Here is a 25,444-nt window from a genome sequence, read left to right on the forward strand (position 1 = left end):
AGAGTCAGTACAGTGAATATCTGCAAAGGATACCATGTCCTTCTTGAAAATACTGGAGACTTCCCAGGCTGTAACTTACCTCTAAACATTCATGTAAGTCCCTGACATAAGCTTTTTCTGTCTGAAGCAGCTCAGCCATAATAAATCTGGGGAAGGAAAAATAGTATTTCAGGTGTTTTGTACAAATGCCTATAATGTCCGATGAACAGGAAACAAAATAACCTTCTGTTATCTTAATCAGTGTACTTGCACTCTAAAATTTGAGCTGCCTTCCTTGGCACCTTTCAGGTCCACAAATGAAAAGCCACTTCATACTCTAGTCCCTTTTAGGGTTATTTTCTAAGTATCTTTTTTGAATAAAAGCCTATTAAGTTGTATTTCTGCAATCCTGAGCTCTGATTTACTATCTACATGCATACCATTAACAGTTAACTGTTTTACAGAATATTTTTTTTCCCAGGAGTAAGGACTTGAGATTCACCAAAAGCACTTGCATCTTCACTAATAGTCAATTGTAAGGGACCCTGAAACTTGACCTTCAGTGGCAACACAGAGGGATTTGGGAGACACCACGACTTTGAAGAGGCTTCAGCATCTTGCTATCCAACATGAAAGAATCCAGACTACTGGGAAGCCCAAGAACCACATCTGTACTGTCTGAGGCTGGGCATCTCAAAGTTGAAATGCCCGATGTTTTGAAAATGTGCCACAGTCAAATCAAGTGAAACCACTGTTCCCTAAAGCAGAAACAGTTTCTTATTAAGGTTATGCACTTAAGTGACAATTCCAGAGATCTGAGAAGGATTGTACATACAAATGCTTTACAGAATATTCTCACACAAAAATTAGGACAAAATACTGTGAAATTAGAGTGTTTCTAAATTTGTGTGCAACAAGCACTCGCAAAATATTTCCTCTAGTATGAAATATTTCCAGTTCTCCACCCACCAAAATTTGAACCTTAACTTCAAGTGAACTCATGAGTCACTGAAACCCAGTTAACTCCTCTGGATGTCATTGAAGTTTAGATAATACCTAAATGTATAAAGATGCCTTCCATTTTTTTTCTGTTCATTTTACTTGTCACATACAGCCACAAAGAAATAATGACAGTGAGTACCTCCATGACATCAGGGTCTAATTGAAATGCTTGACTTACTCCTTTCCCTTTCCAAAAGTTAACTTCTGCTTAAAACCAAAATAAATTCAACCTGTATGTTCTGAAATTCTTTAGCCTACAATGTCTGCCCTACACCTGTAGACTTATATCAATAACTTCACAGCTGGAAGGAATTACAGGGTTGCCAGTCAGTTCTGGTTACGCAAATACCATAGAATCACTCTTAGATAATACATCATGGCAGACTGTGAGGGTCTGGGGACATACTCTTTCTTTCTGGCCGACTTCCTTTTTTCTTCATTGACTTCATGATTTGCATCTCGCAGCTTTACCTCCCGGTCAGAAAGACTTGCTGGAATAATATCTAGTTCTAGGTCCTTGTTATCCTACAAAAAAATGACAGTACAGATTTTAAATCCATTGTAATCCTACTGTTGTATAAAATGCAGCATGTTCATGAGATCAAATGGCTAAGAAGGAACAAAAGAAACATAATAATACCAATGTCAGAAAGAAGGAAATTCAAAGAGATTTCAAAGAACTCGAGTGAGAAGGGAGAAAGTAAGAGGGTAAGAGAGAAATCTTAAAAAAAACACCAACTATGAGATTCATTCCAGTCTTCACTGTTACCCCTATCTAGGAATAGGTATTAATGACAAACATCTAAATTTTACCTTACGGCTTCACATCTAAATTAGTTGCCTAGTATGGGACTTTGTAAATAGTCTGATAAAGCAGAACACTATGTAAAGACAATCCCAACTTCCAATAGCCTTCTGCCATGAATGTGGTTAGTAATTTTGTGTAAACCAGAGACAGTGCTACGTAAGGTATCTTGAGGGTTTGAGGGAACTTACTCCTCTTTCTTTGACACTTATTTTCAAACGATTGTTGACCGAGATATTTTTAAGTGTTTCTGCTTCTGACACTCCCCCTTAATACTGTGCCCAGGGAATAGCAGAAAGTTTCAATTTTTGTTTCTCTTGTTATGTGTTATTTCACCTAAAATTGCTCAGAGATGAGGTTGAGGATCAATTTTTTGATTAATTAAAGGACCAGAGAATGGAAACTTACAGTCAAAGCTGACTGATTCAAGATAATGGCATGGGAAGAGCATTTATGGCTTATGCTAAAATTATACAGACTTTTATTCAAATAATGTGTATCCCCCTCCTTCCCAGTAGCTGTACGATCTCATGAAGAACTGTGCAAACATTTGTTTAGAAAGTCCTTCTGATCTTCATCTGCCTCCTCCTCCTATCAGTGATCTGCCAGAAAAGAACCTTTTCTCTACAGAAACAGTTCTGAGCTTGGACTGGAGTTCAGTTCTGAGTTGGTTGGATTTTAAATGTTTCTAGTGGACACACGATAATCTGCAGCATTCATATCATATCCTTCATTTCCCTCTGTGACTTTCAGGTTTGGTATAAAACCCCAGCAGGACATGGACTTATAGTACCTCTGTATTGATTCCGAGGGCTTTTTCCAGGGAGTAGCGGTATTTCCCCATCCTGAGAGAGAAGTCACGGTAGCGTTTGTCAACGGTGGTGACCCACTTCCTAATTTCAGTGGCGTGTATATGTCCTTTTTCTACAAAGCTGTCAGCCAGCTGGATGAGAAGCTTCACTTTCTCCTTTGTTTGCTGCCCAAAATATGGTCATCTGTTATGTTGCATTATTATTATTTCCTTTGCTTTTAATTCACACAGCAGTCAGAAGCAGTTTGCAATTTTTTATACATCATTAAAGAGTGCCTGTACTTCATCTTAACAGAAACAGATGCTTTAAACTTTGCCCAGTAAAACATGAAAGGAATTACATTTTTATAAGGACACTTATGAAGCTGCATGAGATAAAAAAGTCAAGTTTTGCAACCACACACACACACAAACATGTAAGGAAAACATGTTGGAAGTTAGACATGCCTCCTTTCCCACAACCAGAACCTTATTTTTTGTAAGCCTTGGAGTAGAAGGCAGGATTTAAAAATCACACCTCATAAAATAGACCAAGTTACTCTGAATCTATACATAGGTGATTCTGCAGACCTGTGTAGGCAGGTCATTAATACACCACATATCAGTCCAGGAAGCGAGTTTGAGTCACTACGACGCTGTTTCAGAAACAAACAGAATTTAAATCCAAATTCCAGGTCTACTATAAAATCCTTTATGAGTATTTTAGTCCCAGTTAGAGCATTACAAGTTAAAAGATGCCTGAACTCCAAAACACCCACTGAGCCCTCAAACCTTCCAGAAGTCTTTTCCACTTGGAGTCTAACTGCCCCTTAGTCACTATATTGAGGAACTTTGTGCAAATCTGGCACAAAGGAGGTAGTTATAATTTTTAGCTTAGATTCCAAATCTATCCCAGGAACCAAAGGTGCCTGGACAACATGTTTGAGCCAACTCTAGTACAAAGTGCTTATAAAAACCTTGATATCAACTGTACAGACTGCATCCAGCTATAATGCAGATGTTAATCCTCAAAAGCAAAAGGAGAATCAGTTGTATCCCCAGAGGTACTGGCAAGGTGATTTTCAGAGATGGGGAGAACTTTCCATACTGCCTGAAGCAAGACATACTGTCAGGAACTTGACATTATCAGCAATCTGGCCACAAATGGACAAGCGCAGGTGAGACCAGAAAACATCTAGCAGATTTCAAACACAGAACTGAATTTAAAAAATTTCCCCAGCAAAATAAATTAACAGCTGAATCAGAGGTCATCTTAGCAAAGTATTTGAGCACGTAAGCAAGGCTAGGAGAAGTAAAAATCTAACTTGCTGTTATATTTAAAGGGTGTTTCATTCCCAAAAGCTACTGTTGGGGTTTTTTTCCAAACAATTGTTGAAGTCAGAAAGTTATTGGGATCAGGAAGGCTTTCAGTTACAGCTTAATTTGAGAATAACATGAGTCCATGAGTGACATGCATTTACCAGATTGTACGTGGCAGTGAAAATATTCTAGGTCAGCAGTAGGAAAGTGATTTACTAGAGCCCTAGGGAACAAGACTAGATGTGTCAGTGTAAGGAACAGTCAGTAACAGCCAATAAGGAACAAGGTATAAAACTGACTCCTAGGCTAAGATAAGGGTAAGAAATAGTTTGGAAACGTCAGGATTATTTGGGATTATTCCGATCAAGATTAATTTATAAATGGAAACATTATTTCAGAGGGATTAATTATGGATGGTTAGAGTCCAGAAGTACTGTTAAAGGAATTTTGTACAGGTCCTGTCTGATGAAATTAGCTTCCATCCATTGCTGGTTATGACCCATATTCACAAAGATGCAAGCTAAGCAAAAAGGAAGGGGGCAAGAACACCACAAAGCCTATAAATCAAACCCATGCAAGTATGGATAACCTAATGAGGAATTTAAGGATTATAGAAGATCAATTTCAGGACACAGTGAAATGAAGCTACATAATAACAAAGCCACAGTCTTGCTGCAGTCTGACTCTGCTGCACTGATCCTTATCAGTGACTGTTAATACCCCTGTGGATTTACTGTCTGTGAATTACCTATAGTTTGAATTAATTTGTCTGAAGCAGATCCAATCATCATTCCTCTGTAAACCCCACCAGATTTCTCAGAATTGGTCCACAGAAATTAAGAGATTGTTGGTAATGCAGTTTTGTATTAAAAAAAGTTCACCCCAGAGATAACACACACATTTATTTGAAGTATTTCATTGGGTTAATTTGTAATGAAATATATGATCATCTGTGATCAACCCAGCTGGAATCAACGAAACAAGTTCTTGTTGTAAAGATAAAAGAAAGAAGGGATCCAAGATGACCATGGATATGTTCAGATCAATTAGTTACTTTATTCCATTCTTGTATGATTGATTGAGGATGGAATTAGTGTATGTCTCGTTAGGTTACTGTGAATTCTGTATGCAAATGGAGTTCTTCCTTCTGATCAGAACAAAAATGCTCTATGGTCAGTACAGAACAAGGACAGAAAATCTCCTTTGTGTGCCTATGACTTGCTAAAAATGAAAGATTACAGCTCTCAAAAGACATTTATCTTCTGGGCTAGGAATGTCAAGAGGGAAAAACAAAATCAAGAGAATATTATTACAGAGATTTAAGGCAATGAAATAGGATCATAAACATAGACTAAGGCAGATGCTGTAATTAGATTAAAGTCACTGTTTACCTTGGCGGGTACTCTGAATTCCCCGTACTCCTTCAGGAGTTCCTGAGTTTCTTCTGCTGATTCCCCTGTGGAGTTGTGAGTAGAGAGGTAATATTCGCCCGTTTCTTGGATCCAGTCTAAGGCCTGTGAATGTCAAAAAAAAAAAAAAAAGGCAAAACCAAAGGAAAACCAAAACAAACAGTCTTTGTATTTCAAGAACTAATCCTCTGACAAAAAAAAAAAATGAATCTGCCAAATAGAGGATAGTAAATCCATTGGGACTTAATACTGTGTATACTAAAACACTTCCTAGGAACACACAAGAAGAATACAGTAATCAAAGCAAGTGGGAGAGGATACAAAAGGTAGTGTATGTTTCCTAGAAGAAAAAAGAGTGTAGGGGATTCTACTTATATGCAGATAAATATGCATGCAGGGAAAGCAGTTTTCTCATTCAGTAACAGCTCAATAAAACAAGTTTGCTCTTGCATTTATTTTCAAACAAATGAAAAAAAAAAACAACAAAAAACCCACAGAAATTAATCTGGCCTGGCAAAAATACTGAGTTTTGGAATTTTCTTAAATTGTTTTAAAAATCTTTGCCATGTTTTCCAAAGTTACAGTTTTTAAATATAGCTTGAGACTGCAACAGGAACCTCACACAGAGGCATTCATTAAACAGATACAGGAAATACACACTGCCAGGTCAGAAAGACAAAGTAGGGTTTTTACACTACCTGCTTGGCACTGCGCTCAAAGACAACATATTGTTGGCACTGGTCTAATCTCCGCTTCTTCAGGGTCCAGAAGTGAAGGACCCGGTTCTCCCTCTGCAACAGCTCACTCAGAATGGCTGTAGGGCAAAGGAAAATGTCTGCATGATTAGTTATTCTCTGAGTGCTTACAGAAATAAGCCATAAAAAGTTGAATTTACTCAGTGCCTGGAATGCAATCCCAAGAGCAGAGCCCCTGAGATTGAATCCATACTTTTCTTTTGCAAAAGTACAAAGAGGCTGCTTAAAAAAACGAACTAAACCAAATACCAACCCAAAAGAAGCGTAGCTGCATGGTTATCTGGTAAAGGAGAAGATGCTACAACAGAGGTTGGGATTTACCCCAGTAGCTACACTGGGCTACATGATTTCTAGTCCTTCCTTGTACTAGTTGACATAAGAGAAGTTGTCCTTTTATTGCCTTGTCTGTTGCTCTGCCCACAGGCAGTACTTGGCACCAAAGCCTAGTGTCTCATACAGAGCTCTGGTCATGACTGAATTTAATTCAGACCTAACCTCTCAGTTTGAAATACCTGGTAAGGTTTCTTGTACAGCTGCTCTGACTGATGACCCACGATGCGCTACCTGTGAAGTTATTACTGGACTAGTATTTTAGGTCTGATATTCGTCCTCTAAGATGTTTTCTGAGTGAGAGGGATGTGACAGACACCCAGATTCAGCAAGAGACTGGCAGGAGACCTGCTACTCCTTGGAGTCTAGGACATACATGTTCTCCTTCAAAATGCAAATGCTCTGTCAGACTGTATCAACTTGATAAAAGGGTGTGATCTGCCTCTTTAAAAAGTATCGTGTGTTTAACTGGAAAGATGAGAAGCAGAGAGAGTGCAGGAGATTTACACTGTATCGCTAACACACATCTTAGTTAAACCTGAGTTTTCCTGTTTAAACTGAGCTGAGCCATGTGCAGCTGGCAGCAGTTTAACTCACCCAGCCATGTTTGGGTATGGAGCTCAGGTCGCTGCCTTGGCAAGTAAGGCATGGCAGCCCTCCTGCCCTAACCTCCAAGGCAGCATCCACTAGAGGGGGCTTAGGCACAAGCAGCCGGGGTAGCAGCTACGTTTTTATATTAGAACATCGAGCGTGGTTTCTCAACCACTTACAGTAACCTATGATCATTTGCAACACCTGTTAACAACCTCTCTCATCCTAAGCCATTCCCGAATATACTGATATTCATTGCTTATGCTACCAACACTGGTGGCAGCAAACAGAATTGGATGTATCCCTTCCTGTTTACAAGTGTGATTGATTTAGGTCAAAAAAATCTGTAATACTTAAGTTAACTGCAAAACCTAGCCTAGTCCCTGCTGAGGACAATGTGAACTTCGAATGACAAAAGGAATTCAAACCTTGTCATGGGTGCTGTAGATCAGGTCTCTGCATAAACAGTCTATGCCAAATAAAACTAATTTTGTTCTGCATTAATGACTTTGCTTTGGAAGCACAGTAAATATCCTACTATACGGTTGTTTTATTCCAAACTAGAGTGCCCACTCAAAGATTTTCTTTGGACGGAGTCGCCAATCACAAGAATCACATATTTGGCTTAGAAAAAGACTAATATCGAAGTTGATTTTTATATAAGTGAGTAATTTAAAACAAGCTCAGTGACGAACACTCACAAGCTTCTATCAGGTGCATATTTAAAGGCTTACTGATTCAGGAGTTAATTCCTCTTCCCATGATTTTCAACTATAGGGAACAGAACTCCACAACAACAAGCATTTGACACAGTAGCATGGGAAATTTGAACAAAGACATGTTAACACTGAAGAACTGGCATTGAAGGGAACAAAAATAATCTCTTCAGTAGCACCATTTTCATCTTCTGTGTAAAACCCAAGTTCCCATCCCTGCCGTATATAATGATGACACTGCATTTAACCTGTATCTTTCTGCAGCTTGTAAGAAAGCCAGTAACAACAAAAACGTTTTATTTCTGCAGAATCACTTAGCTCATTTGCAGCATTTCTAGGCAAAGATTAATTGTCTAATTAAGCAGAGAAGTAGAAACATTTCAAACATCTCAGATGTATCTCCTGATTGTAAACAATGCTCTTTTGTCAGAAGGAAAGTAACTACAGTCAAATACTTTTGCTGGTGATTGGTTGATGTGGTATGACATCCAACAGAATTCCAGGGACAAAAAATAGCAGATCCATCCTAGGGACAAACAACTTTGGGACTCTCCTGACAAGAGAAGGAAGAAAGCACCCATGTTTCAAACCCTTTTCCTTTCCCAGTCCACTACCACTTGCAACAGCAGAGTTCTGTATAAGAGCTCACGCTTAGCAGAGAGGGATCACTTTCTGCGAGGCCTCACTACCATTGCTAAACGTGTCAGGCATATGTATCGTTTCATTCACAATGGACGGTGCCTTCTCAGCATGTTCACAAACTTTAGGATGACCACACAACATAAGGAGAAGCAAAGAAAACCTTCAGTGCTGTCATTGCACTAGTGCACCAACCTTTCACCTGCTGCTCAGGGCCTCTTGTATGGCTTGCTACTCCAGGCATGCTGACATTGTTCCTGTGGATGTACTTGAGGAATACCTCTGCATTCCTTCGTGCCAGTGTACAGGCCTAAGAAAAACAGCCGCCACCGAAAAGAATCAGTAAAGATGAGCAAGGAAAGCAAACGGGACCTAAGCGAGTTCTCTAATCATTTTGCAGGGAGAAGTTCTCTTTTATCGGGGAACACGAGAGCTTCAGCTAATAGGCTAATAGTCAATAAACTCAGCTAATAAATGAACAGACTCATACATGTATTAAAACATGAGTCATTTTGAATATAATGGCTGATGTTATACATTAAGGCAAATTAATAGCAATAATAAACCAACTGGTTGTAAAGAGCTAGTACAAAACATTTTCAATCTAACCAAAGCTAACCCCGTCTCCGAAGAAAAGTACTCATTTCAATAAAATGTACAATCCAAAGGCATAGTTTCTTAAGCTTTGCCTGCAAGCATAGTTTCATGTTGTGTATTAGTTTTAGTGGAAGGTGGGAGGCTGGTTATCAGTTGACTTGTCAGCCTGTCAGCTCCACAGTTCTTACAAAGCAGCACCTGGAAGGCAGGAGCAGGAGGAAATCTGTCTCCACCCTGGTCCTGCCCTGCAGACACACGATTGTTTCAGTTGCTAGTAGTTCTTCAGTTATTGGCTTTGAGGACAACATTTTAAATGCTGGATGGTTTGTATAAGGCAACACCAAAATGATGTATAATACCTGTAATTTATAATGCTCATCATATGCAATTTTGAGAATTTGAACTTTGAACCAGCACAACTAACATCTTCCAACTGCAACGCAAATGCCACCTAATTAGTCCTGATGACATCTGAGATATGCATTAAAGATAATGCCTATTACCCCTTCCATAACAATGCAAAGCTGGTTTAGGATTTATACAGCCAGCTAGTAGGTGAATGAAATTTACACCTCAGGGCCTCCTCGCAAACTCACCAACAGTGCTCTAAACAGACTACGTAATGAGGAACTATTCTGATTTATTAGAGAACTAAAATGAGACCTTGAGAAAAGCCTCCTTCTGTTCCAGGTGTTTGCTGATCAGAGGGATGACGTGGTCTATCTCAGATGCTGGTCCAAGTTTATCTCGACCTCCACACCAGTCTTCATCCCGTCTGTATTCCTGCTCCAGACTTTCTAATACGCTGCACACCTGAAACATGCCCATAGCACAATAATTCAGTTATCTACAGTTCTAATCAGGAGAAACATATTCATTAAAAGGCTATGACCAATGACATTTTAAATCTAAATGTATTGGACTCTGGGCCATGGTATGGGGATAACTGGGTAGGAAATAGGCCCTGGACAGAGGGATATGTCAGTTTTTCTTACCCATAGCGATCTCTGCTTTTTCGGATACAATTTATCTAGTTTAAGGGTGATGAATTATTCTCTCTTCCAATGGATAATGGGGGCAGGGGGAAACTCAAAACATTGAACTAAGGCAGAGGTCAGTCTGGCCCCAGTGGATGTTTCAGGAAACTATCCCCATTCTGGAAGGGTGCTTCAGATGTGTTTAAATCCTACTGAAGTCAAGGAACTTAGCACATACTTAAAGAAAAACACATGCTTAAATACTTTCCTGAAACCAAGTCTGAAGCTGGAACTAATTCTCTTCAGCTGCATGTTTGTTGTTCCCCATACAGCTTTTGTAAAGACTGATGGAAACCAATCGACATTAAATCAGTGTCACAACCTAGGTGGATGCAGGTGTTCCACTGTACAGGGCTTACGCATGTATCCTCTACCTTGGTAGAATAATGGGCATGAGGTAAATAAACCAACACAGTCTGAAAATCGTGTGTGCAGTGGCCTCAGACAAGGTTGAGTTTTACACGTTGTAGATCCTGGGAACAGCTTCGGTGGCCTGTGCAGACACTGAAAAAACTGTGAAAAGTGTTCCAGAACATTTGGAATTTTCCTCTTGTTTCCCAGCTGGCTCTCCCTACACACTCCACTGTTGAGATTACTCAAGATCCAGTATACATAGTATACTTGAGAAAGACATGCATGAAAAAGTTTGGCTGGTTGTGACAGTCTCTCCACCCTTTTAGCTACTTTTGTAGATACTCAGAGAATTCGGGATTCAGTAAATTACTCAATCCACTGTCAGCCAGTCAGGGAGCAGATCGTTAAGGACCATGGATCAGGTGTGCAGCCCAAGAGACGGTGACAGACTACTTGCAGCAGTGAGTGTACAAGCATGTGAAGACTGAATGATCTTTGCCCTAAACATTTGCTGAATAGACGCAACTAACAAATGAACTGGCAGGCACTGCAATATGCATGTCTAGGACTTGGAAACAGGAAGAGAGACTGAATTGATAAATTGCTGGCTATGCATACTTTGATCAGCACATTTGACTGTCTAAAGCACTAATGAATCCCTTAATGGTTTTTCATTTCTCACAATCCTCCATCATCAGTAATTAATTTCAATCTTGAATGCATCAGGGACTGTAAATCTATTTGAAACTCATCACAGTGAAAGATATTAATTCTTAAACAATCTTAAAAATGCATTAAAAAAATGACACCAAAAAGTGGCCCAAAGGTCATCTACAGCCTCAATGCTAAGGAAAAATATAATCTCTTACCCTAATAATATATTTAGTATTCGAGTGCCCACACTGTGACAGTAATTTTCACTGACTACAATATAAATGGCACCTGTCTGTACAAGGGATGAATAATTGCACTGTACCAGCAACCAACTGGAATGCATTTTGCAATTCATGGACACCTGGAATGAAGTGAAGTTGTGTCAACATATAATGGATACTGCTGTAATTATCTGCATTGCAGACAGCTTTAAGAGAAATCCCGTCCATATCTTGGCATCTTTTTTGGCATGGTGGTGTTTGACTACTAGCGAAAACACTGGCTAGTACTGCTCACAAAGTAACAAGTAAGTAATTGCAAGCATTTCTCAAGAAAAAGCAGATTTATATTCCTCAAAATTGGTATCCTGAGAACTTGTAGCAAAAAGGGTGGTATTTCAGAAATTTTGCCTCTTTGGAAGGGGGACAATTAAAAAAACCTTCAAGATTTACATTGTTTCACTGAAAACTTTGAGATGAAAGTCATTGCAAACTGCTGCTTTCTTTTGTTTGGTTGGTTTTGATTTTTTTTTTTTTTACAATACTTGTCAAAGAAACAGTTTTGATTAGTTCAAACTATTTTCCATGTGTGGCTTAGCACTGCTATGTCAATGGAGCAAATGTCACTTGATTTTGCCAATGTTGTGAGATCGCTTGCTGGCAGAAGACCCCCTGTGCTCAGTGTCAGAGTAGAAAACTCAGCACTCCTACATTGTGGAGTGCACTCACACTAGTGTGAACCAGTTGGGAGTCACCTGAGGGCTCAATACTGGCCCTGTTCAGGTGACAGAAAGGTTTACATCTACTATATGTGGACGAAGACATGTGAACATATGTGAAAATACAAACTGCAGCTTTTAGGGGCAAGCAGGACTGACTGAAGCCACTCTCTTCCTACTTCTAGGATTACTCATGGAAAAGGGAGAAGAATGAGTACTGCTCCTTAGTGGTATTATCAGAGGAGGTATTTGGAACAGTTTTAACACTGTGCTGATCTTGGTGAGAGGCAGGACCTTCTCACTATACATGGGGAGCTAAATCCCAGGCTGTAGTGATATGCTATGGAACAGATATGATACTGCTCAGCTCACCTGCTCAGACGTTTTATAGAAGGCCACTGAGGCATTGACAAGTTTGAGCCTGTCTTCCATCTTCAGCATCAGCTGCTGCCAGTGCAGGGCCACCTTTTCAGCACATTCTCTGATAGCATCAGCATCATAATGCCCAGCCTGGAGCAACACTTCAGCTTTCTGCTGGACTTGCAGGGCACTCTGGTGTGTCTTCTGTAAGGAAGTGGCATGAAAGAGGGACTGTGTATGAGGGGAGGAAAGAGAGGTTGTATAGATGCGCCAGATGTATGGTAGAAAGGTGAAGCGAGGTGTGAGCATGGAGATGTGAGAGAGTGAAACATTTTCAGAGAGTTATCTTCAATTAACAGTTACTTTCTGCAAAGCATTTTAGTTTCAATTATTCACACACATTTGCAACATGTTATTAAAGCTTGGGACAAGCAAGCACTGGCTAAAATGGGTTAGGTCCACTGATCAGCTACGGCCCCTTGGGCAACAGCCCAGGCTGGCGTTCCTGGTGGATCCATTTGGACAACCCCAATGCACGTAGCTGTTGTGATGAGCTCCCACCCAGCCTGTATTCGGCGCTCACTGCATCCCACACAAGAGGCAGATACAAAGGCAGACACCAAAGAGTGGGCAAGTATGGGCCTAATCACCCTAATTTGACTCTTTCCAGGCAGTTTGCTGGCATCAGCAGCTTTACTTAAGCATGTAATTGTCCTGTCTGCAGGATACCAAACACCAACCCCAGAAGATACAAAGATGCCTTGCTAAAAGGCACGAACTCCAGCACAAATATCAGCCCCTATGAGATATATGTCTGAAAGTCAGGTCACTCACACTGGAGCTACTTTGCTACCTTTAGGGGCAGATCTAGGGGGAGTCAAACTGTTTTTATTCCACCATTCCCCAGTTTACTCAGTAGCCACTTTACAGACAGGACTGAACTATCTGTTGCATCCCCCAGCCTACACCAGCTCCTGGTGGTTACACCTTCCTGTCTGAGCTGCTGAGAGGAAAATAGCCCCTGGCCCTTCATGGCCTCCTGAGTAGCTGTATTCAGGCATGATTTAGTCCAATATTTGATTTTAATTTTCTGAACAGAAGCCCTAAAATCTCCCAAAGACTCCTCTGTTCAGCATCCCATTTGTAACTGCTGCTGACAAATTCTCATGTGATACTTTCATGATCTAATCCTTGAACCTGGAAAGAAGCTTGAAATCTTCTGGTAATGCACTGATGAGTAATGTAATGCAGAGAAAGCTATTAGCAAAGAAAGGATTAATACTTGGCAGAAACATCTAGGAAGATGTTCAAGAACAACTGGTTAAATTTAATATCCAGCTGCTTTACTGATGTTATAATTGTAATACTTGTTTTAAATAGACTTTAAAGGATTTCAACTGAAAATCAATCCCACATCTAGAATGCCTTTAGAGAACAGTCTGCCTTGTGTGCTTTACTGATCTCTTCCCCATATTGAGCTTTAAACAGTTTAAATATTTAATCTCGTGATTTCTTCCTTTGAAAACTTATTTTTCTCTTACTGTGGCATAACCCTCTTCTCTGTCTGTGATTTGCATTTACCACCAAATACAAGCACTTCCCCAATGGCAGCAAGCTGTGATAACACAGCCAGTGGGTGTCTTATTCCCCACTGTCGTCTGGTGATGGCTGCCAAGATGTGGTCAGCACAGCTCGGTACCAGCCAGCTCACTCAGAATTGATAGAAAACTTCTTCCTTTTCTCTTAGAAGCTGCAATAGCTGCTCCTTCCTTAGTGTGAGTGGAGCTGGACCGGAACAGGCCATTAGCTGAGATTTAAACTCTATACTTAGTAGCACGCTATAATATATATTGCTTTATTTAAAGTTTAGCAGAAGACATAAAGACACTCCATTCCCCCAAAATCTCCATTATGGAATTATTATTTTCATAGTTTAAAGTTTGGGTTAGTTTTGGTTATTTTCAAGTATATATAAACCACAGAAAGGGCTTTTCCAACTTGTCTGCTCTGTAAAAAGCTAACAATTAACATAATCTGGGAAGCATATACATCCTGTTGATCAGGAACAGGAGAAAGCAATGGACCCCCTTTTTAGCAGCTGGAGTGAGCATACCCTGTGAGTGTAGGATTTGCTTATGACAAAGATATATAAAGTAACGAGCCGAACTATGAATCTTGTAGTGCCCTACTCAGGAAGTCCACAGCCCTCCACTACCTTCTCATCCAAAGTAAAGCAGTCTGAAAGAGGTGCCATTCCTCCTGCCATGTCCTGGCCCCATGAGTGAGGCAAATGTTTTGGCTCACAACTAGTTTTTGAGTGCCATGTCAAAGATGCGTTACTCCAGGGCAAGCAGGGGCAAAAGCTCAGTTTAGCAGGTAATTCTTAAAAACCGACCCTCTTGCCTCTTCTTCAAAGTTATGTGGGTTCAAATGTCTCTTCTGCTGTCCACAAAAGGAGAGCTGAATGAAACAAAGATTTCATGTGACAGCGTTATCCATTAACAAAGATATTCATAAATGAACGCTGTGAAATGATCTGTAGATAGTGGACGTGGGAAGAAACTGACTTCACAAAGTTTTCCTAGTTTCAGAACACTTTGTGAAGTTTAATCTTCTCATTTTTTTTACCAAAGAAATTATCAGAAGATGCATGAGTGCCATTTTTATGAATGGAAAGGCTGATGTCTGACAGCAGAAGAATTAGCTGCAGATGATTAGTAATTTATTTCACTATTAACTTCCAGCTACATTACAAGTTTAATGATAAGATGATTTTCTAAAGTTTTTATTTTTTCCCTTCCTCCAAGAAAGCAACAATTAACACTCAACAGATAACCATTTGTATGATGTTCACCTGCAAAGGAGAAACAAAGTTAACTCATTCATTTTACCTCTATGGCCAGCTGAAACTGCTCGTGCTCTCGCTGGAGCTGCTCAGCTTCAGAGAGGGAGCTTGCATTGACAAGGCTTGCATTCAGCATTGATTCACCATTCCTGATCCAGCCAAGCACCTGTAAAGAAAGGATGTACTTATGGAAAGGTTGCTTCAGTACAAAGGCTTATGCAGTTACTGATCAGAAAATGCTTTGGACCTGGCTAACAAAAAGGTACTTTGCTCAGAGTGGTGTCAGGCTGAACCAGTGAGCAGAAAGCAAGCCTAGGTAAGGACTTAATGACATACATTTTTAGATGGCAAAGATTGCATTGAAAAAGTTACTGCTTGAAGAATTAAACTCCTAAAGTATTTACATGGACATTCAGAAAGGAAGGAGCTTTCATTTCCAACGCTTGATCACAAAAATGAATGTTCCCCTATACAAATACCAAGGGCAAGAGCAGAAAGTACAATAAGAGAAATTTGAAATTAAACATAAAGATCTCCCTCTCTTTCAAATTTCCAAATTGCATTATGGACCATGCACCTCCTTTCTGCACCACGTCCCTGTGCTTCTTCCACACAAAAGTCAGAGCTTAGCAGTAGGGAGGAAGAAGACACAGCTGGTTTCAGCTGACATGGAGTTAAGAAGCAGTTGGAGCTTCTGCCTGCATGCACAGCTAGGAACAAATCACAGGTCTTGAATTTCATATTTAGTCAAGAGGCTTTACTTCAAGGATATTCAGATTATTTGTAGACATGCAACCCATGCCGTGATGACTGCAGAATCAAATACTAAATGTACGTAATTAATCTACCAAGCTTATACTTATTCACTTAAGCAGCAACGTTTTCTGCTATTTTAAGACATGTTTGGAAAATGATCAACCAGAACACAAGTTCTTTGCTGTGTTGTCTCAAAGCCTATTTTCTACCTATGTAGGTGTGAAATTATTCCGATAAAGCCAGAAAGTTGCTGAAATCAATTCAGAGATGCACAGGAAATCCTTACCACCCAATCACTGCCCTAAATTTAGCTTGTGACTTACAAAGCTCCCAAATTGACTTTGCTGCAATATTCTACATAATAATTTCCCTTTTGTACCATCGTTTTCACCAAGTGATCCATTAAATTGCCTGAAATAAATAGGGATTTTCTGTTGTTTTGGGTTTTATCCCTGCATTGTGTATCACCCTCATTATAGCCATTCAGTTCCCTGTAGGGTACGAAAATGAGTTTTTCCTAGGCGAAAGAAAGGGAAGCCATCTACACACGTAGCTGACCCTAATTTGCCGAAAATTACATTCTGCTCAGTACAAGAGTGTGGAAGATTTCATTTGTCAGCTTTCACTCTTTCATCAGCAGGTGTTATTGTTCCTGTGGGAAATGCAATGAAGATTTAAAGGAAAAGAAATCAGGTTATCACATGGCAATCTTTTTGGCTGGCATTTTCTATAATCCATCAGACAAGAAAAATACATTGTTACCGACTACATGGTACCAAAAGCTGAAGTTATACCGAAGGATCACAGTGTCTGGAAAAGACTTGAAGTGAGGACATTATGAAGCAAGACATACTTTCATTTTTTATATACCATGGTATATAAAATATATTTAGTGGCTGCTAAAAACGCAGCAGGTTTTTTTTTTTTCTTTTTTTTCTTTTCTGAGCTGCAATTTTCAAAAACTGCCACAGAGGTTTTAACATAGATTTCATAGAAATATCTGAGTCTCCAAATACTAAAACAACAACAAAAAGAAACACACCAGCAACCTGTCTTAAACCAAAGCAACTTGATGGGTAAAAAGCTAATACGTAGCAAGTTTGAACAAGGAGGAAGAGACCATACAACTGATTATGGTTGGAAACCAAACAACTAGGTTTCCTCTAGTGTTAATTCCTCTGTACAGATGTCTTGTTGACTCGAACATGTTATATCCAGGGTAGAGCAGTTCAGGTCAGGCTCTGATGGGCTACATCTTGTCAGCAATGTTTACAGCACTCTTGACAAGAGCTGCTGCCATTACTGAGTTGTGCCCCTCTCTCCTTCCCCAAAGTGCAGGTTCAGATGCTCACTGCGGAGCTCCTACACTTCCCTTCCAGGCCCAGTGAGCACCCAAGCACTAGCAAATTTTGTTTGGAAGAACTTAAATAATTACCATATTTCACTTCAAAAAGTCTAATGCTTAAATGTCAGAACCTCATCAGGGATTCATAGAATCACAAAATAGTTAGGGTTGGAAAGGACCTTAAGATCATGTAGTTCCAACCCCCCTGCCATGGGCAGGGGCACCTCGCACTAAACCATGTCACCCAAGACTCCGTCCAACCTGGCCTTGAACACCACCAGGGATGTGGTGATGTTCCTTGGGCAACCCATTCCAGTGCTTCACCACCCTCAACTGCACCAGCTTTTTCCATAGTAATGTTTTTCTCTTAGTTTTTTTTCCTCCTCTTCTTTTGTGCATGTCTTTCAAAAAGAGAAAAATTCAGTTGCATACCCAAAGCTTCTTAAATCTAAGTGCGAAAACTAGTCACCTGCAGAGCCTTTCATTCTGTGTCACAGAAGGAGACTGTGAAATGGTTGGAAGAGAGCATTTACACACTTGTATCTGTTTTACAAGACCTGCTCATAAATTGGCTCCTACTTATATGGTGCTTAATACCTTTTCATTGAAATATGCATAGAAGCTAATACAGCACCAAGACACTTCTCCAATAACTTCCCGTATTAATAGATTCACCATTATCTGGCAATGTGAGTACAGGCCAACAGCAAAGGATATCTTTAAACAGACATTTCCTAAAAATTACAGATTTTATCAACTTTGTATAAGCAGTGATTAATAATTCTAGAGTTAAATAAATCTCCAAAGACTCTTAAAAAGTCTAACTTTTGTGGGTTCGGTTTTTTTTAAATAATGGAGAAGCAGAAACACACTGACAGCATTTAGATAAAAGCCACTTGCCACTGGAGAACAATTTCACTGCAAGGCATGGGTTGTCAGATCTGAGACGACTCCTACCTTTGACTCCAATTTGCTCACAACTGGCTACACTTCTGTGTATGGCTTCTCTGTAATTAAATAACACTATCAATTCTTTCTAAAATTCATACCTTGACACTTTGCTGTCTTCATCGAGCACAGAATCAGAGGCTACAGGAAAAATAAAAAGTGAGGCACCCCTTACAATGGGAAAAGATTCTTAAGTTTTAAAGGCAAAATGATGTTAGTGAATCTTTTGCATCTCTGGACCGTTGACAGCTTCTTTGGGAGGCTCTTACTACCACAGACACAACCACCAGCAAGGACACCTTCTGGCAATTTTAGCCACGTTCAAAACTTCATCAGGTTTTCAGGACATCTGTGATGTTAGATTGGGAAAAAACTAAATATATTCAGTGTCTCTAAAATGACTCCTTCCCATTACCCTTTGGGCACATTCAGCTGGAAGGAAATCTGATGCCAAACAGAAAAACTGGATGGATAACAGGCACATGAAAAGGAATAAATGCACTTCAAAACAATCTGGAAAGCAAGTGTAGTGTAACACTGTGAGGACATCTGGGAGTAAATTAGGTCAAGTTCAACACTTACCAAAACCAGAAATAAAACATACAAAGGTACAATAAGGGGATAGGAAAGCCAAACAGCTGCAAACACAGCATTAGTGTTTGTTTTTTAAACTGACCTCCTCAACTCTATTCTGCTATTACTTGTATGTAAGCAATCCAAGCTCTGTAGTTTCTGTCAAAAATGAGTGTGATCCAAATGAGGGGGAATCAGTCTAGGCAGGATCTTTCTTAATAAGAAAGAGTATGCGAATCACTGATCTATACTATTTCCACTCTAAAGCAGTTCACAGAACATCTCATTTGGAATTGTTCTGCTTTAATGGCCGCAAACTTCCATTCATTGTCTTGGCATTCAAAGCCTTGGTGCATATGACATAAAGCAGAAATCCCTGGTAAATGAGACTTAAATAGATAGAGACAGTTAAAAGACTTTGTATTTCCATGAGCCATTTTATCAAAATGCAAACACATGTACACGCAGCAACCTTGACCAATTTTTCTATGTCAGCAGAGATACAGTAGGTGTCTTACTGCAACCACATATCAACTGATTCATAAGAGTCAGAGCAATTTGGTAATGAGATCATCCATCGTCTCAGATGCACCGAAATCCAAGTGAAGGAAATCTGGATCAGACTGGAGATGAGCTAAAAGCCAAAATCAATATATTTTCTAAATTCAATAAATAGTTGGGAATACGACTCATTTACAGGAAACCAAATAGATAGGGCACAGATACATTTAATTTGTCTCTTTCTAAGGGTAACTGTAGCTGTGGCAGTTTATAGGTTAATAAGCAAAGGAGTCCATAGTATTCAGCTGAACAAATAAAATTATTCTTCACTACTGGTTTGCTGAGAGGCCAGATAGTAATGAAGGCTCTGATGGTCTTAAGCTCCATTAAGGAAATACTACTTCAAGGCAGCTGTTCTCCCACAGTGAGTATTATATAGCTCAGTACATAGTAACTATTCCTTTTGGTTAGATTTGGTTTGTAAAATGGTTAAGGCCCAGCAGATACTTGATAATGAAGCAAGTAACATCAGGTACCTGTAGAGAGTGGTGCACTGCCACTGTATGGCTCCAGGAGCAGCCACAGGCTGACTGACTGGCACACTGACATCCTGATTGAGTGGGCTAGTGACACTTGGTCAGACAGCGATAACTTGAATTTTTAGCATTTCTGCTACACATTTTACTCCTCTCTATTTTCTATCATAAGCTAAAATGTCTCTACTATATCATAAATCCATCACACAAAACTCCACGTTTAGCTAAGTTGTGCGTAAGAAACTTTGTGAACCAATGGGAAAAAGGATACACTTCATAATCATAGTAAGGTATCACAGAGTCTGTGATATTTATAGGCAAACCGGTCTATAGAGCTGTGGAGCTTCATGAGCAGTTGGCCTTCAACTATCAGAAATGCAAAATGACTACATTTTCGAAATAAAAATTTAGGAGAGTTCTATGCTACTTTCATTTAGGGTTGCAAAACATTCACATCAAAGTGGACTTCGAAAGAAAACATATGCACTGGTGTTGGTGCTGCCAGTTTCTAGGTTGAGTGTTGTCTGAGAATTAAGGATTTTCTCCCAGCAATGATAAAAAAATTCAGACAAATTGTCACTCAAATATTCACTTTTGAAGACAGAATAACTATGATCATGTGTACTGAGCACTCAGTACATACATATATAAAAAAAGTAAACAAAGGAGCAAATCTTTTTCATGAGCAACTTGGAGTGAACTACCCCCCTCCCCCAGTATTGGTAAAATGGAAAACTGGTGTCTGGAAAAATGTTTCTGGTTTTCCTAATGAAACCAAGAAAATTTCATTGAAATCCAGACATACATTGAAGTGTGAAGACACCTATGCATTAGCAAGCTGGAAGTGTAGGATTATCCTGTGTAGCAAAGAAAAACAAAGAAACGTGAGGCATCCAAATTAAGTATCAGGGGAAATTTAGGGAGTCAGAACATGACTGCCTATGTTAGGATGAAACCTGGAAGAAATGTAACAATACTAAGATGGCTAAACAGCCCTAGGATCTAGAGACCACAGACAGAACTTACCATCTCACCCAGAAGATGTTACAGATTTCTGCAGGTCAAGAGATGTACAGCAGTAAATGAAAAGGTGAAACTACTGTAATGTCATACTTAGACCTCACAGCTCAGTTATCCTTTGCTTTGGGCCAATTCTTCACAACAGCTTAAGTCTGGATTCCAAATCAAATCATTATATTCCCAGAACACATGGGGTTGAGGCAGCTTCTCCAGTTGAGAAATTACGGGGTCAGTTCTGCGCAAACTTCCCATAACTATTCATAACTATGAAGACAAATATATGCACACTAGAGGGAACAGAGCCCTTCATAATTTGTTAAGGGTCATGCTGCAATCTGTCAGCAAATCAAGTACTGTTAAGAAAAGGGGGATTAAGATTGTTCACCTAAATGTATGTGACTTGGCGGAAGCTGGTTTAACAGTTTGCACGTATGTAATGGCTGAAAACACATTTTGGACCTTTATGTGTGTTTAAAAATTCTCACCTGCTTGACTTCAGCTTGTAAGTGCCGGAGCTGTAGGCACTGTTCTAACCTCTTGTGAGTTTGGTCAGCATTAAGCTCCAGCTCATGCTGTTTCTCATGAAGGAATTCCAGCAGTTCTTGAACCTGTGTTGCAAGATCAATGTCTTTTTCACAGATCAGCTCGATGCCTGCAACATGCAGAGAGAAAGATCATTGCACCTATTTGAAATTCCAATTGCTGTATAAATGTAAGCTTCAAAGATTTTTGCCACCTAACACATTGATTTGCAACTCTCTGAGAACTTCTTCCTCACTAAATTTTCTCACATGTAATATTTAGCTTTCCCAGTTTACTATTCTGCATCATTACATTTTTCTGCAGAGTGGTGTTTCTCTGCTGATTATTGCTCATCTCACCCATCAGCATCTGGCTAGTAGGACATGATTAAACTTTCTATGAACATACAATTAAAAAAAAAAAGTCATAAAAACCTCACTTTCTTACAGTAATTAACTTATACTTCAGAAAGGCACGTAGAAAAGAACTTACAAGAGAAAAAAGATGAGGAAGAAAACAGAAAAGTGAAATACAGGAAGTAAACTCTAGTCACCAGAGTGCTACAAGTGCATGCAGCTCCACAGTGACCTTTTTATCCACCTGTGCACTTTAAAGGATCTTTAACAACAATCTAGCTTAAAACCAGCCTATAGTTCTTCCAGAATTATTCCACAGACTGACTTTCATTCAGTCCTCACATACCAGAGAGAAAAAGTGTCTTAGTACCACATTCCCCATCCCTTGCATCCTGCATGAAATGGATAAACGCCTGAATGACCTGGCCTGATTTCATAGCAGACCCTGATTTGATCAGGAGGTTGAAATAGAGACAAGATCTTGAGTCTCTTCCTAGCTCCTGAATTTTCTTACGACCCTATGAGCCTTGCGTGTAGTAGTTACATGAAATACAACGCAGAGCTTCACATCTTCCTTCAGTACTACACTGGTGTGATAGCATTACCAGTGTAATTGTGAAAGTTTGGCCTGGAGGAAATATGATGTCATCCCATGTTACTATAATCCCTGTGATTATAAACTAATAAAGACCTGACTCTTCCCTTATTGAGGTCTACTGGAATTTTGCCGTTGGCCTCAATACAGGGAGGATCAGGAACCTAATATAAAAATAATCAGATCGCAGTAATGCTGAGGAAACAATACACTTCTCTTCAAGGCCATTTGATTTCATGGAATAATAGGATGTTAGAAAAGAAATGTGCCGATTAGAAACTACTGTACAAAAGGTTTGGATGCTGCTTTTAAAACCCATTTAGAAAGATGTCTTTTTGTCCTCCTTTATCCTCCTCAGAGACTTGTGACTTCCATTCTCTCTCACAGTGATATCTATACAGAGGACAGTACACAAAATAAACACGACTTTATGACTGATCCTATTCCCTTTTTCCCAGTTTCTGGTTTTATCAGAAAAAGCACATGCAAATGCAAGTGATTGGCTTATTCCCTTTCCCAGCCAAAACAAAACAGTTTCTTCATTACCAAATAAAGTGGAATGGCCCCTGGCTTCCCATTTAGAACTGGAAATTTAATATATACTTCTATTCTTGGGAGTGAAGTTCCTTTCAATTGCCAGACACAAGGCCTTGTTGCTACAATTAGTCTGCATATGGTTCTGTATCCTCAGGACATGATGGCTTTTTGTATGCTTGGCTTCACCACACCTATTCGATATTAAATGCACAGTTTTCCTTCATGCACACTCAGCTGGTATGGTTTTGATTGCACTAGCTCATCAGCAGCAACCAGTGAACTGCCTGGGATGCTATCCAAGGGCAGCCTGCACTCCCTATGATGAATGATCTGCCCTTTCTTGCTTGTCATATGTCATGCAGATTTATTCTGCAGTGCCAGCGCATGTGGTGAGAGCACTTATTCTTCTCAAAGATTGGTTTGCAAAGTAGAAAGCCTTGTTTTCAGAATAATTCTGTACATATAATCATTGTGTTTTGATAGACAGAAAAGCGCAGCTGATTTTCTGATAAACTGAACTTGGTTGACGTTTTATTCTGTCTCAACCAGAGCAGCAAATATCAAGTGAAGGATAATGAATTGAAAATGTTTTTTAAAAAACCTGACTTCCAGATCTTATGTATCTCCAAATAAAATCAAATATTTCTTTGAAGAATAATTACTCTAATGGTGAAAACAGGGTAATCCAAAGCAGGCTCACCCACATGTGCTAAGAGTAGTGGAAGGAATCACAGGGATGTAACTGAGCTGTATGGAGCTCTGGAAATACTAGACTTGCACAGATGCTCCAGATAATGGCACAGAGTCTCATATAATGCCTCACAGGACCACTGGATTTATTATACCAACATGACAATATTCACAGGGATTTCCAGCCTGGTAAGAATCACTGCTCCAAGCCTGCATGGCACATGCAAAACTCATGGGTGAAATTTTCTACCTGCACAAGATCTCCAAGTGAAAAAGGTATCATGCATGGAAAAACTTGGATGTAATTTTCTCTGACAGACTTACTAGCTTAAAGATCTCCAAGCCAAATGCAAGAGTGATCAAATTGAACCAGCTTCCTGTGTGACATGATGAAAAGAATAAAGCTCAAAGAGAATTACAGAGAAGGGAAGAAACTTGGTCAGTTAAGAGTGGCTGGTTAGGTAGAATGTCCCTGAAAAATCATATTTTTCCTGACTTTTTCTTCTGTGACTATAGCTGAGTTTTGATTGTAGCAGTGGTGCCACTGTACAATAGGAAGCAGCAATAGCAGCTGATTTCCCAGAACCCCTGCAAGTTTGCAGCTCTGGCAGTAAGAACAATCATTCCTTAACTTACGCTCTGAACAACTACGATATAGGATTCAGGAAAAGGAAATAAAATTAAATGAATTTTTTATGAAGTATAACTGTCCTTTATTGTAATAAGAAACAGTAGGCTCCCAAGAGCAATCTCTCTCCCTTATTTTGCCATTTTCCCAGCATTTAGCATTCATGCATGGCAGACATGACCACTACTTTTGATTAACTGCAGCTACTCTACATTCCCATAAGGCTCCTGTGTCCTTTCCTTTGAGAACAATGGGTTTTTATCACGTAGGCTTCATAGAAATTGATCTTAGATAATCTTATAAAAACATTTTAAAAGTAATTTCATTTAGTTGCTAATTTTTTGTCTGCAATCCAAAAGTTGTTGTTTCTAACTTCTTGACAAACACAGATTTCCCCCCACTCCCCTTCCCACCCTAAAAATCAGTCACTAAGACTCCTGGCTATGCTCTGTTCTGGATCATTTTCTTTACCTGCCATGGATCCCTACTGATATTAGGATTCCTCCAGGAGCAGGGGTGGGGGAAGAAAAACCAGGAAGAATCTTATCTGATGTTTTAAGACAAGTTTTCTATCCCAGAAAACAAGGATTTGGAGGAATAGGACCAGGCATAGTGTGGGGAGATCTCAGAGAAGCTTGCACACATGGTTCGCACAATGCACTGGAGTGTCTAGTTCACTACATGCTCTTGTAGCAGTCAGTCCTTAAGCCTCTGTTGAGTGCAGCTTGCCAAATAGGCTGAATACTGCCAGATTTTTTTTAAAGGTGGGTGCCCTAGAGGTAAAATATTTTCCAAAGAATAAAACCATAAAAATCCTTTTTATTTTGAAAGTGAAAATTGGGAGGGAAAGAACAGGAATTGCTCTGGCTTTGCTCTCTTTCCAGACATTTAAGAAGGTTACACAAGTAACATTCACTTATGGACTTTATGCAGTGATTAAACTGAATTATGGTATTCCTTTTCCAAATGCAAAATGCAAGGATACAAAAATACTGATTCATAGGATGTTTTAGAAATAGGATCCTACTACTGAGAAGCAGAGTAAAAGTATCAGACTCCCTATCAACATGAATCATGTCTGTCATTTAAGATCAAATGTCAAGGGTTCTTTATTTACATCCAAGTTGCTACCTTCAACTTTCAAGTACACACAGAAAGGAAAATTCCAGTATGGTTTATCATATTCCCTCTTTATACAAAATAATTCCAATTAGACCTGGCTGGAAACAAGAGTTCCATTTCATGAGTGGTTTCAAGGTTCTCATATTTGGATTCTTCCCCAGAGGGCTCTTGGATAAATAGCTTCTTTCTCCCCTC

At 39.5% G+C, this 25,444-nt stretch overlaps 1 protein-coding gene across 1 annotated transcript in view; it reads right to left on the bottom strand.

The window, feature by feature from the left end:
* The window catches only part of LOC104409059 (kalirin), a gene marked incomplete at its 3' end in the record, with an annotated part of 77,605 nt that overhangs the window by 51,342 nt on the left and 819 nt on the right, over nt 1-25,444 (bottom strand). The window contains exons 2-11 of the mRNA XM_010018838.1: nt 21,285-21,451; nt 15,167-15,286; nt 12,288-12,479; nt 9,597-9,746; nt 8,532-8,646; nt 6,004-6,119; nt 5,288-5,410; nt 2,580-2,762; nt 1,388-1,506; nt 80-146 (exon numbers count right to left, since the gene is read on the bottom strand). Of these exons, the coding sequence (XP_010017140.1) occupies nt 80-146; nt 1,388-1,506; nt 2,580-2,762; nt 5,288-5,410; nt 6,004-6,119; nt 8,532-8,646; nt 9,597-9,746; nt 12,288-12,479; nt 15,167-15,286; nt 21,285-21,451 (1,352 nt within the window). The remainder of the gene's footprint in view (nt 1-79; nt 147-1,387; nt 1,507-2,579; nt 2,763-5,287; nt 5,411-6,003; nt 6,120-8,531; nt 8,647-9,596; nt 9,747-12,287; nt 12,480-15,166; nt 15,287-21,284; nt 21,452-25,444) is intronic.

The sequence above is a fragment of the Nestor notabilis genome, unplaced genomic scaffold (assembly GCF_000696875.1).
Source record: "Nestor notabilis isolate BGI_N333 unplaced genomic scaffold, ASM69687v1 scaffold32777, whole genome shotgun sequence".
Classification (NCBI taxonomy): Eukaryota; Metazoa; Chordata; class Aves; order Psittaciformes; family Psittacidae; genus Nestor; species Nestor notabilis.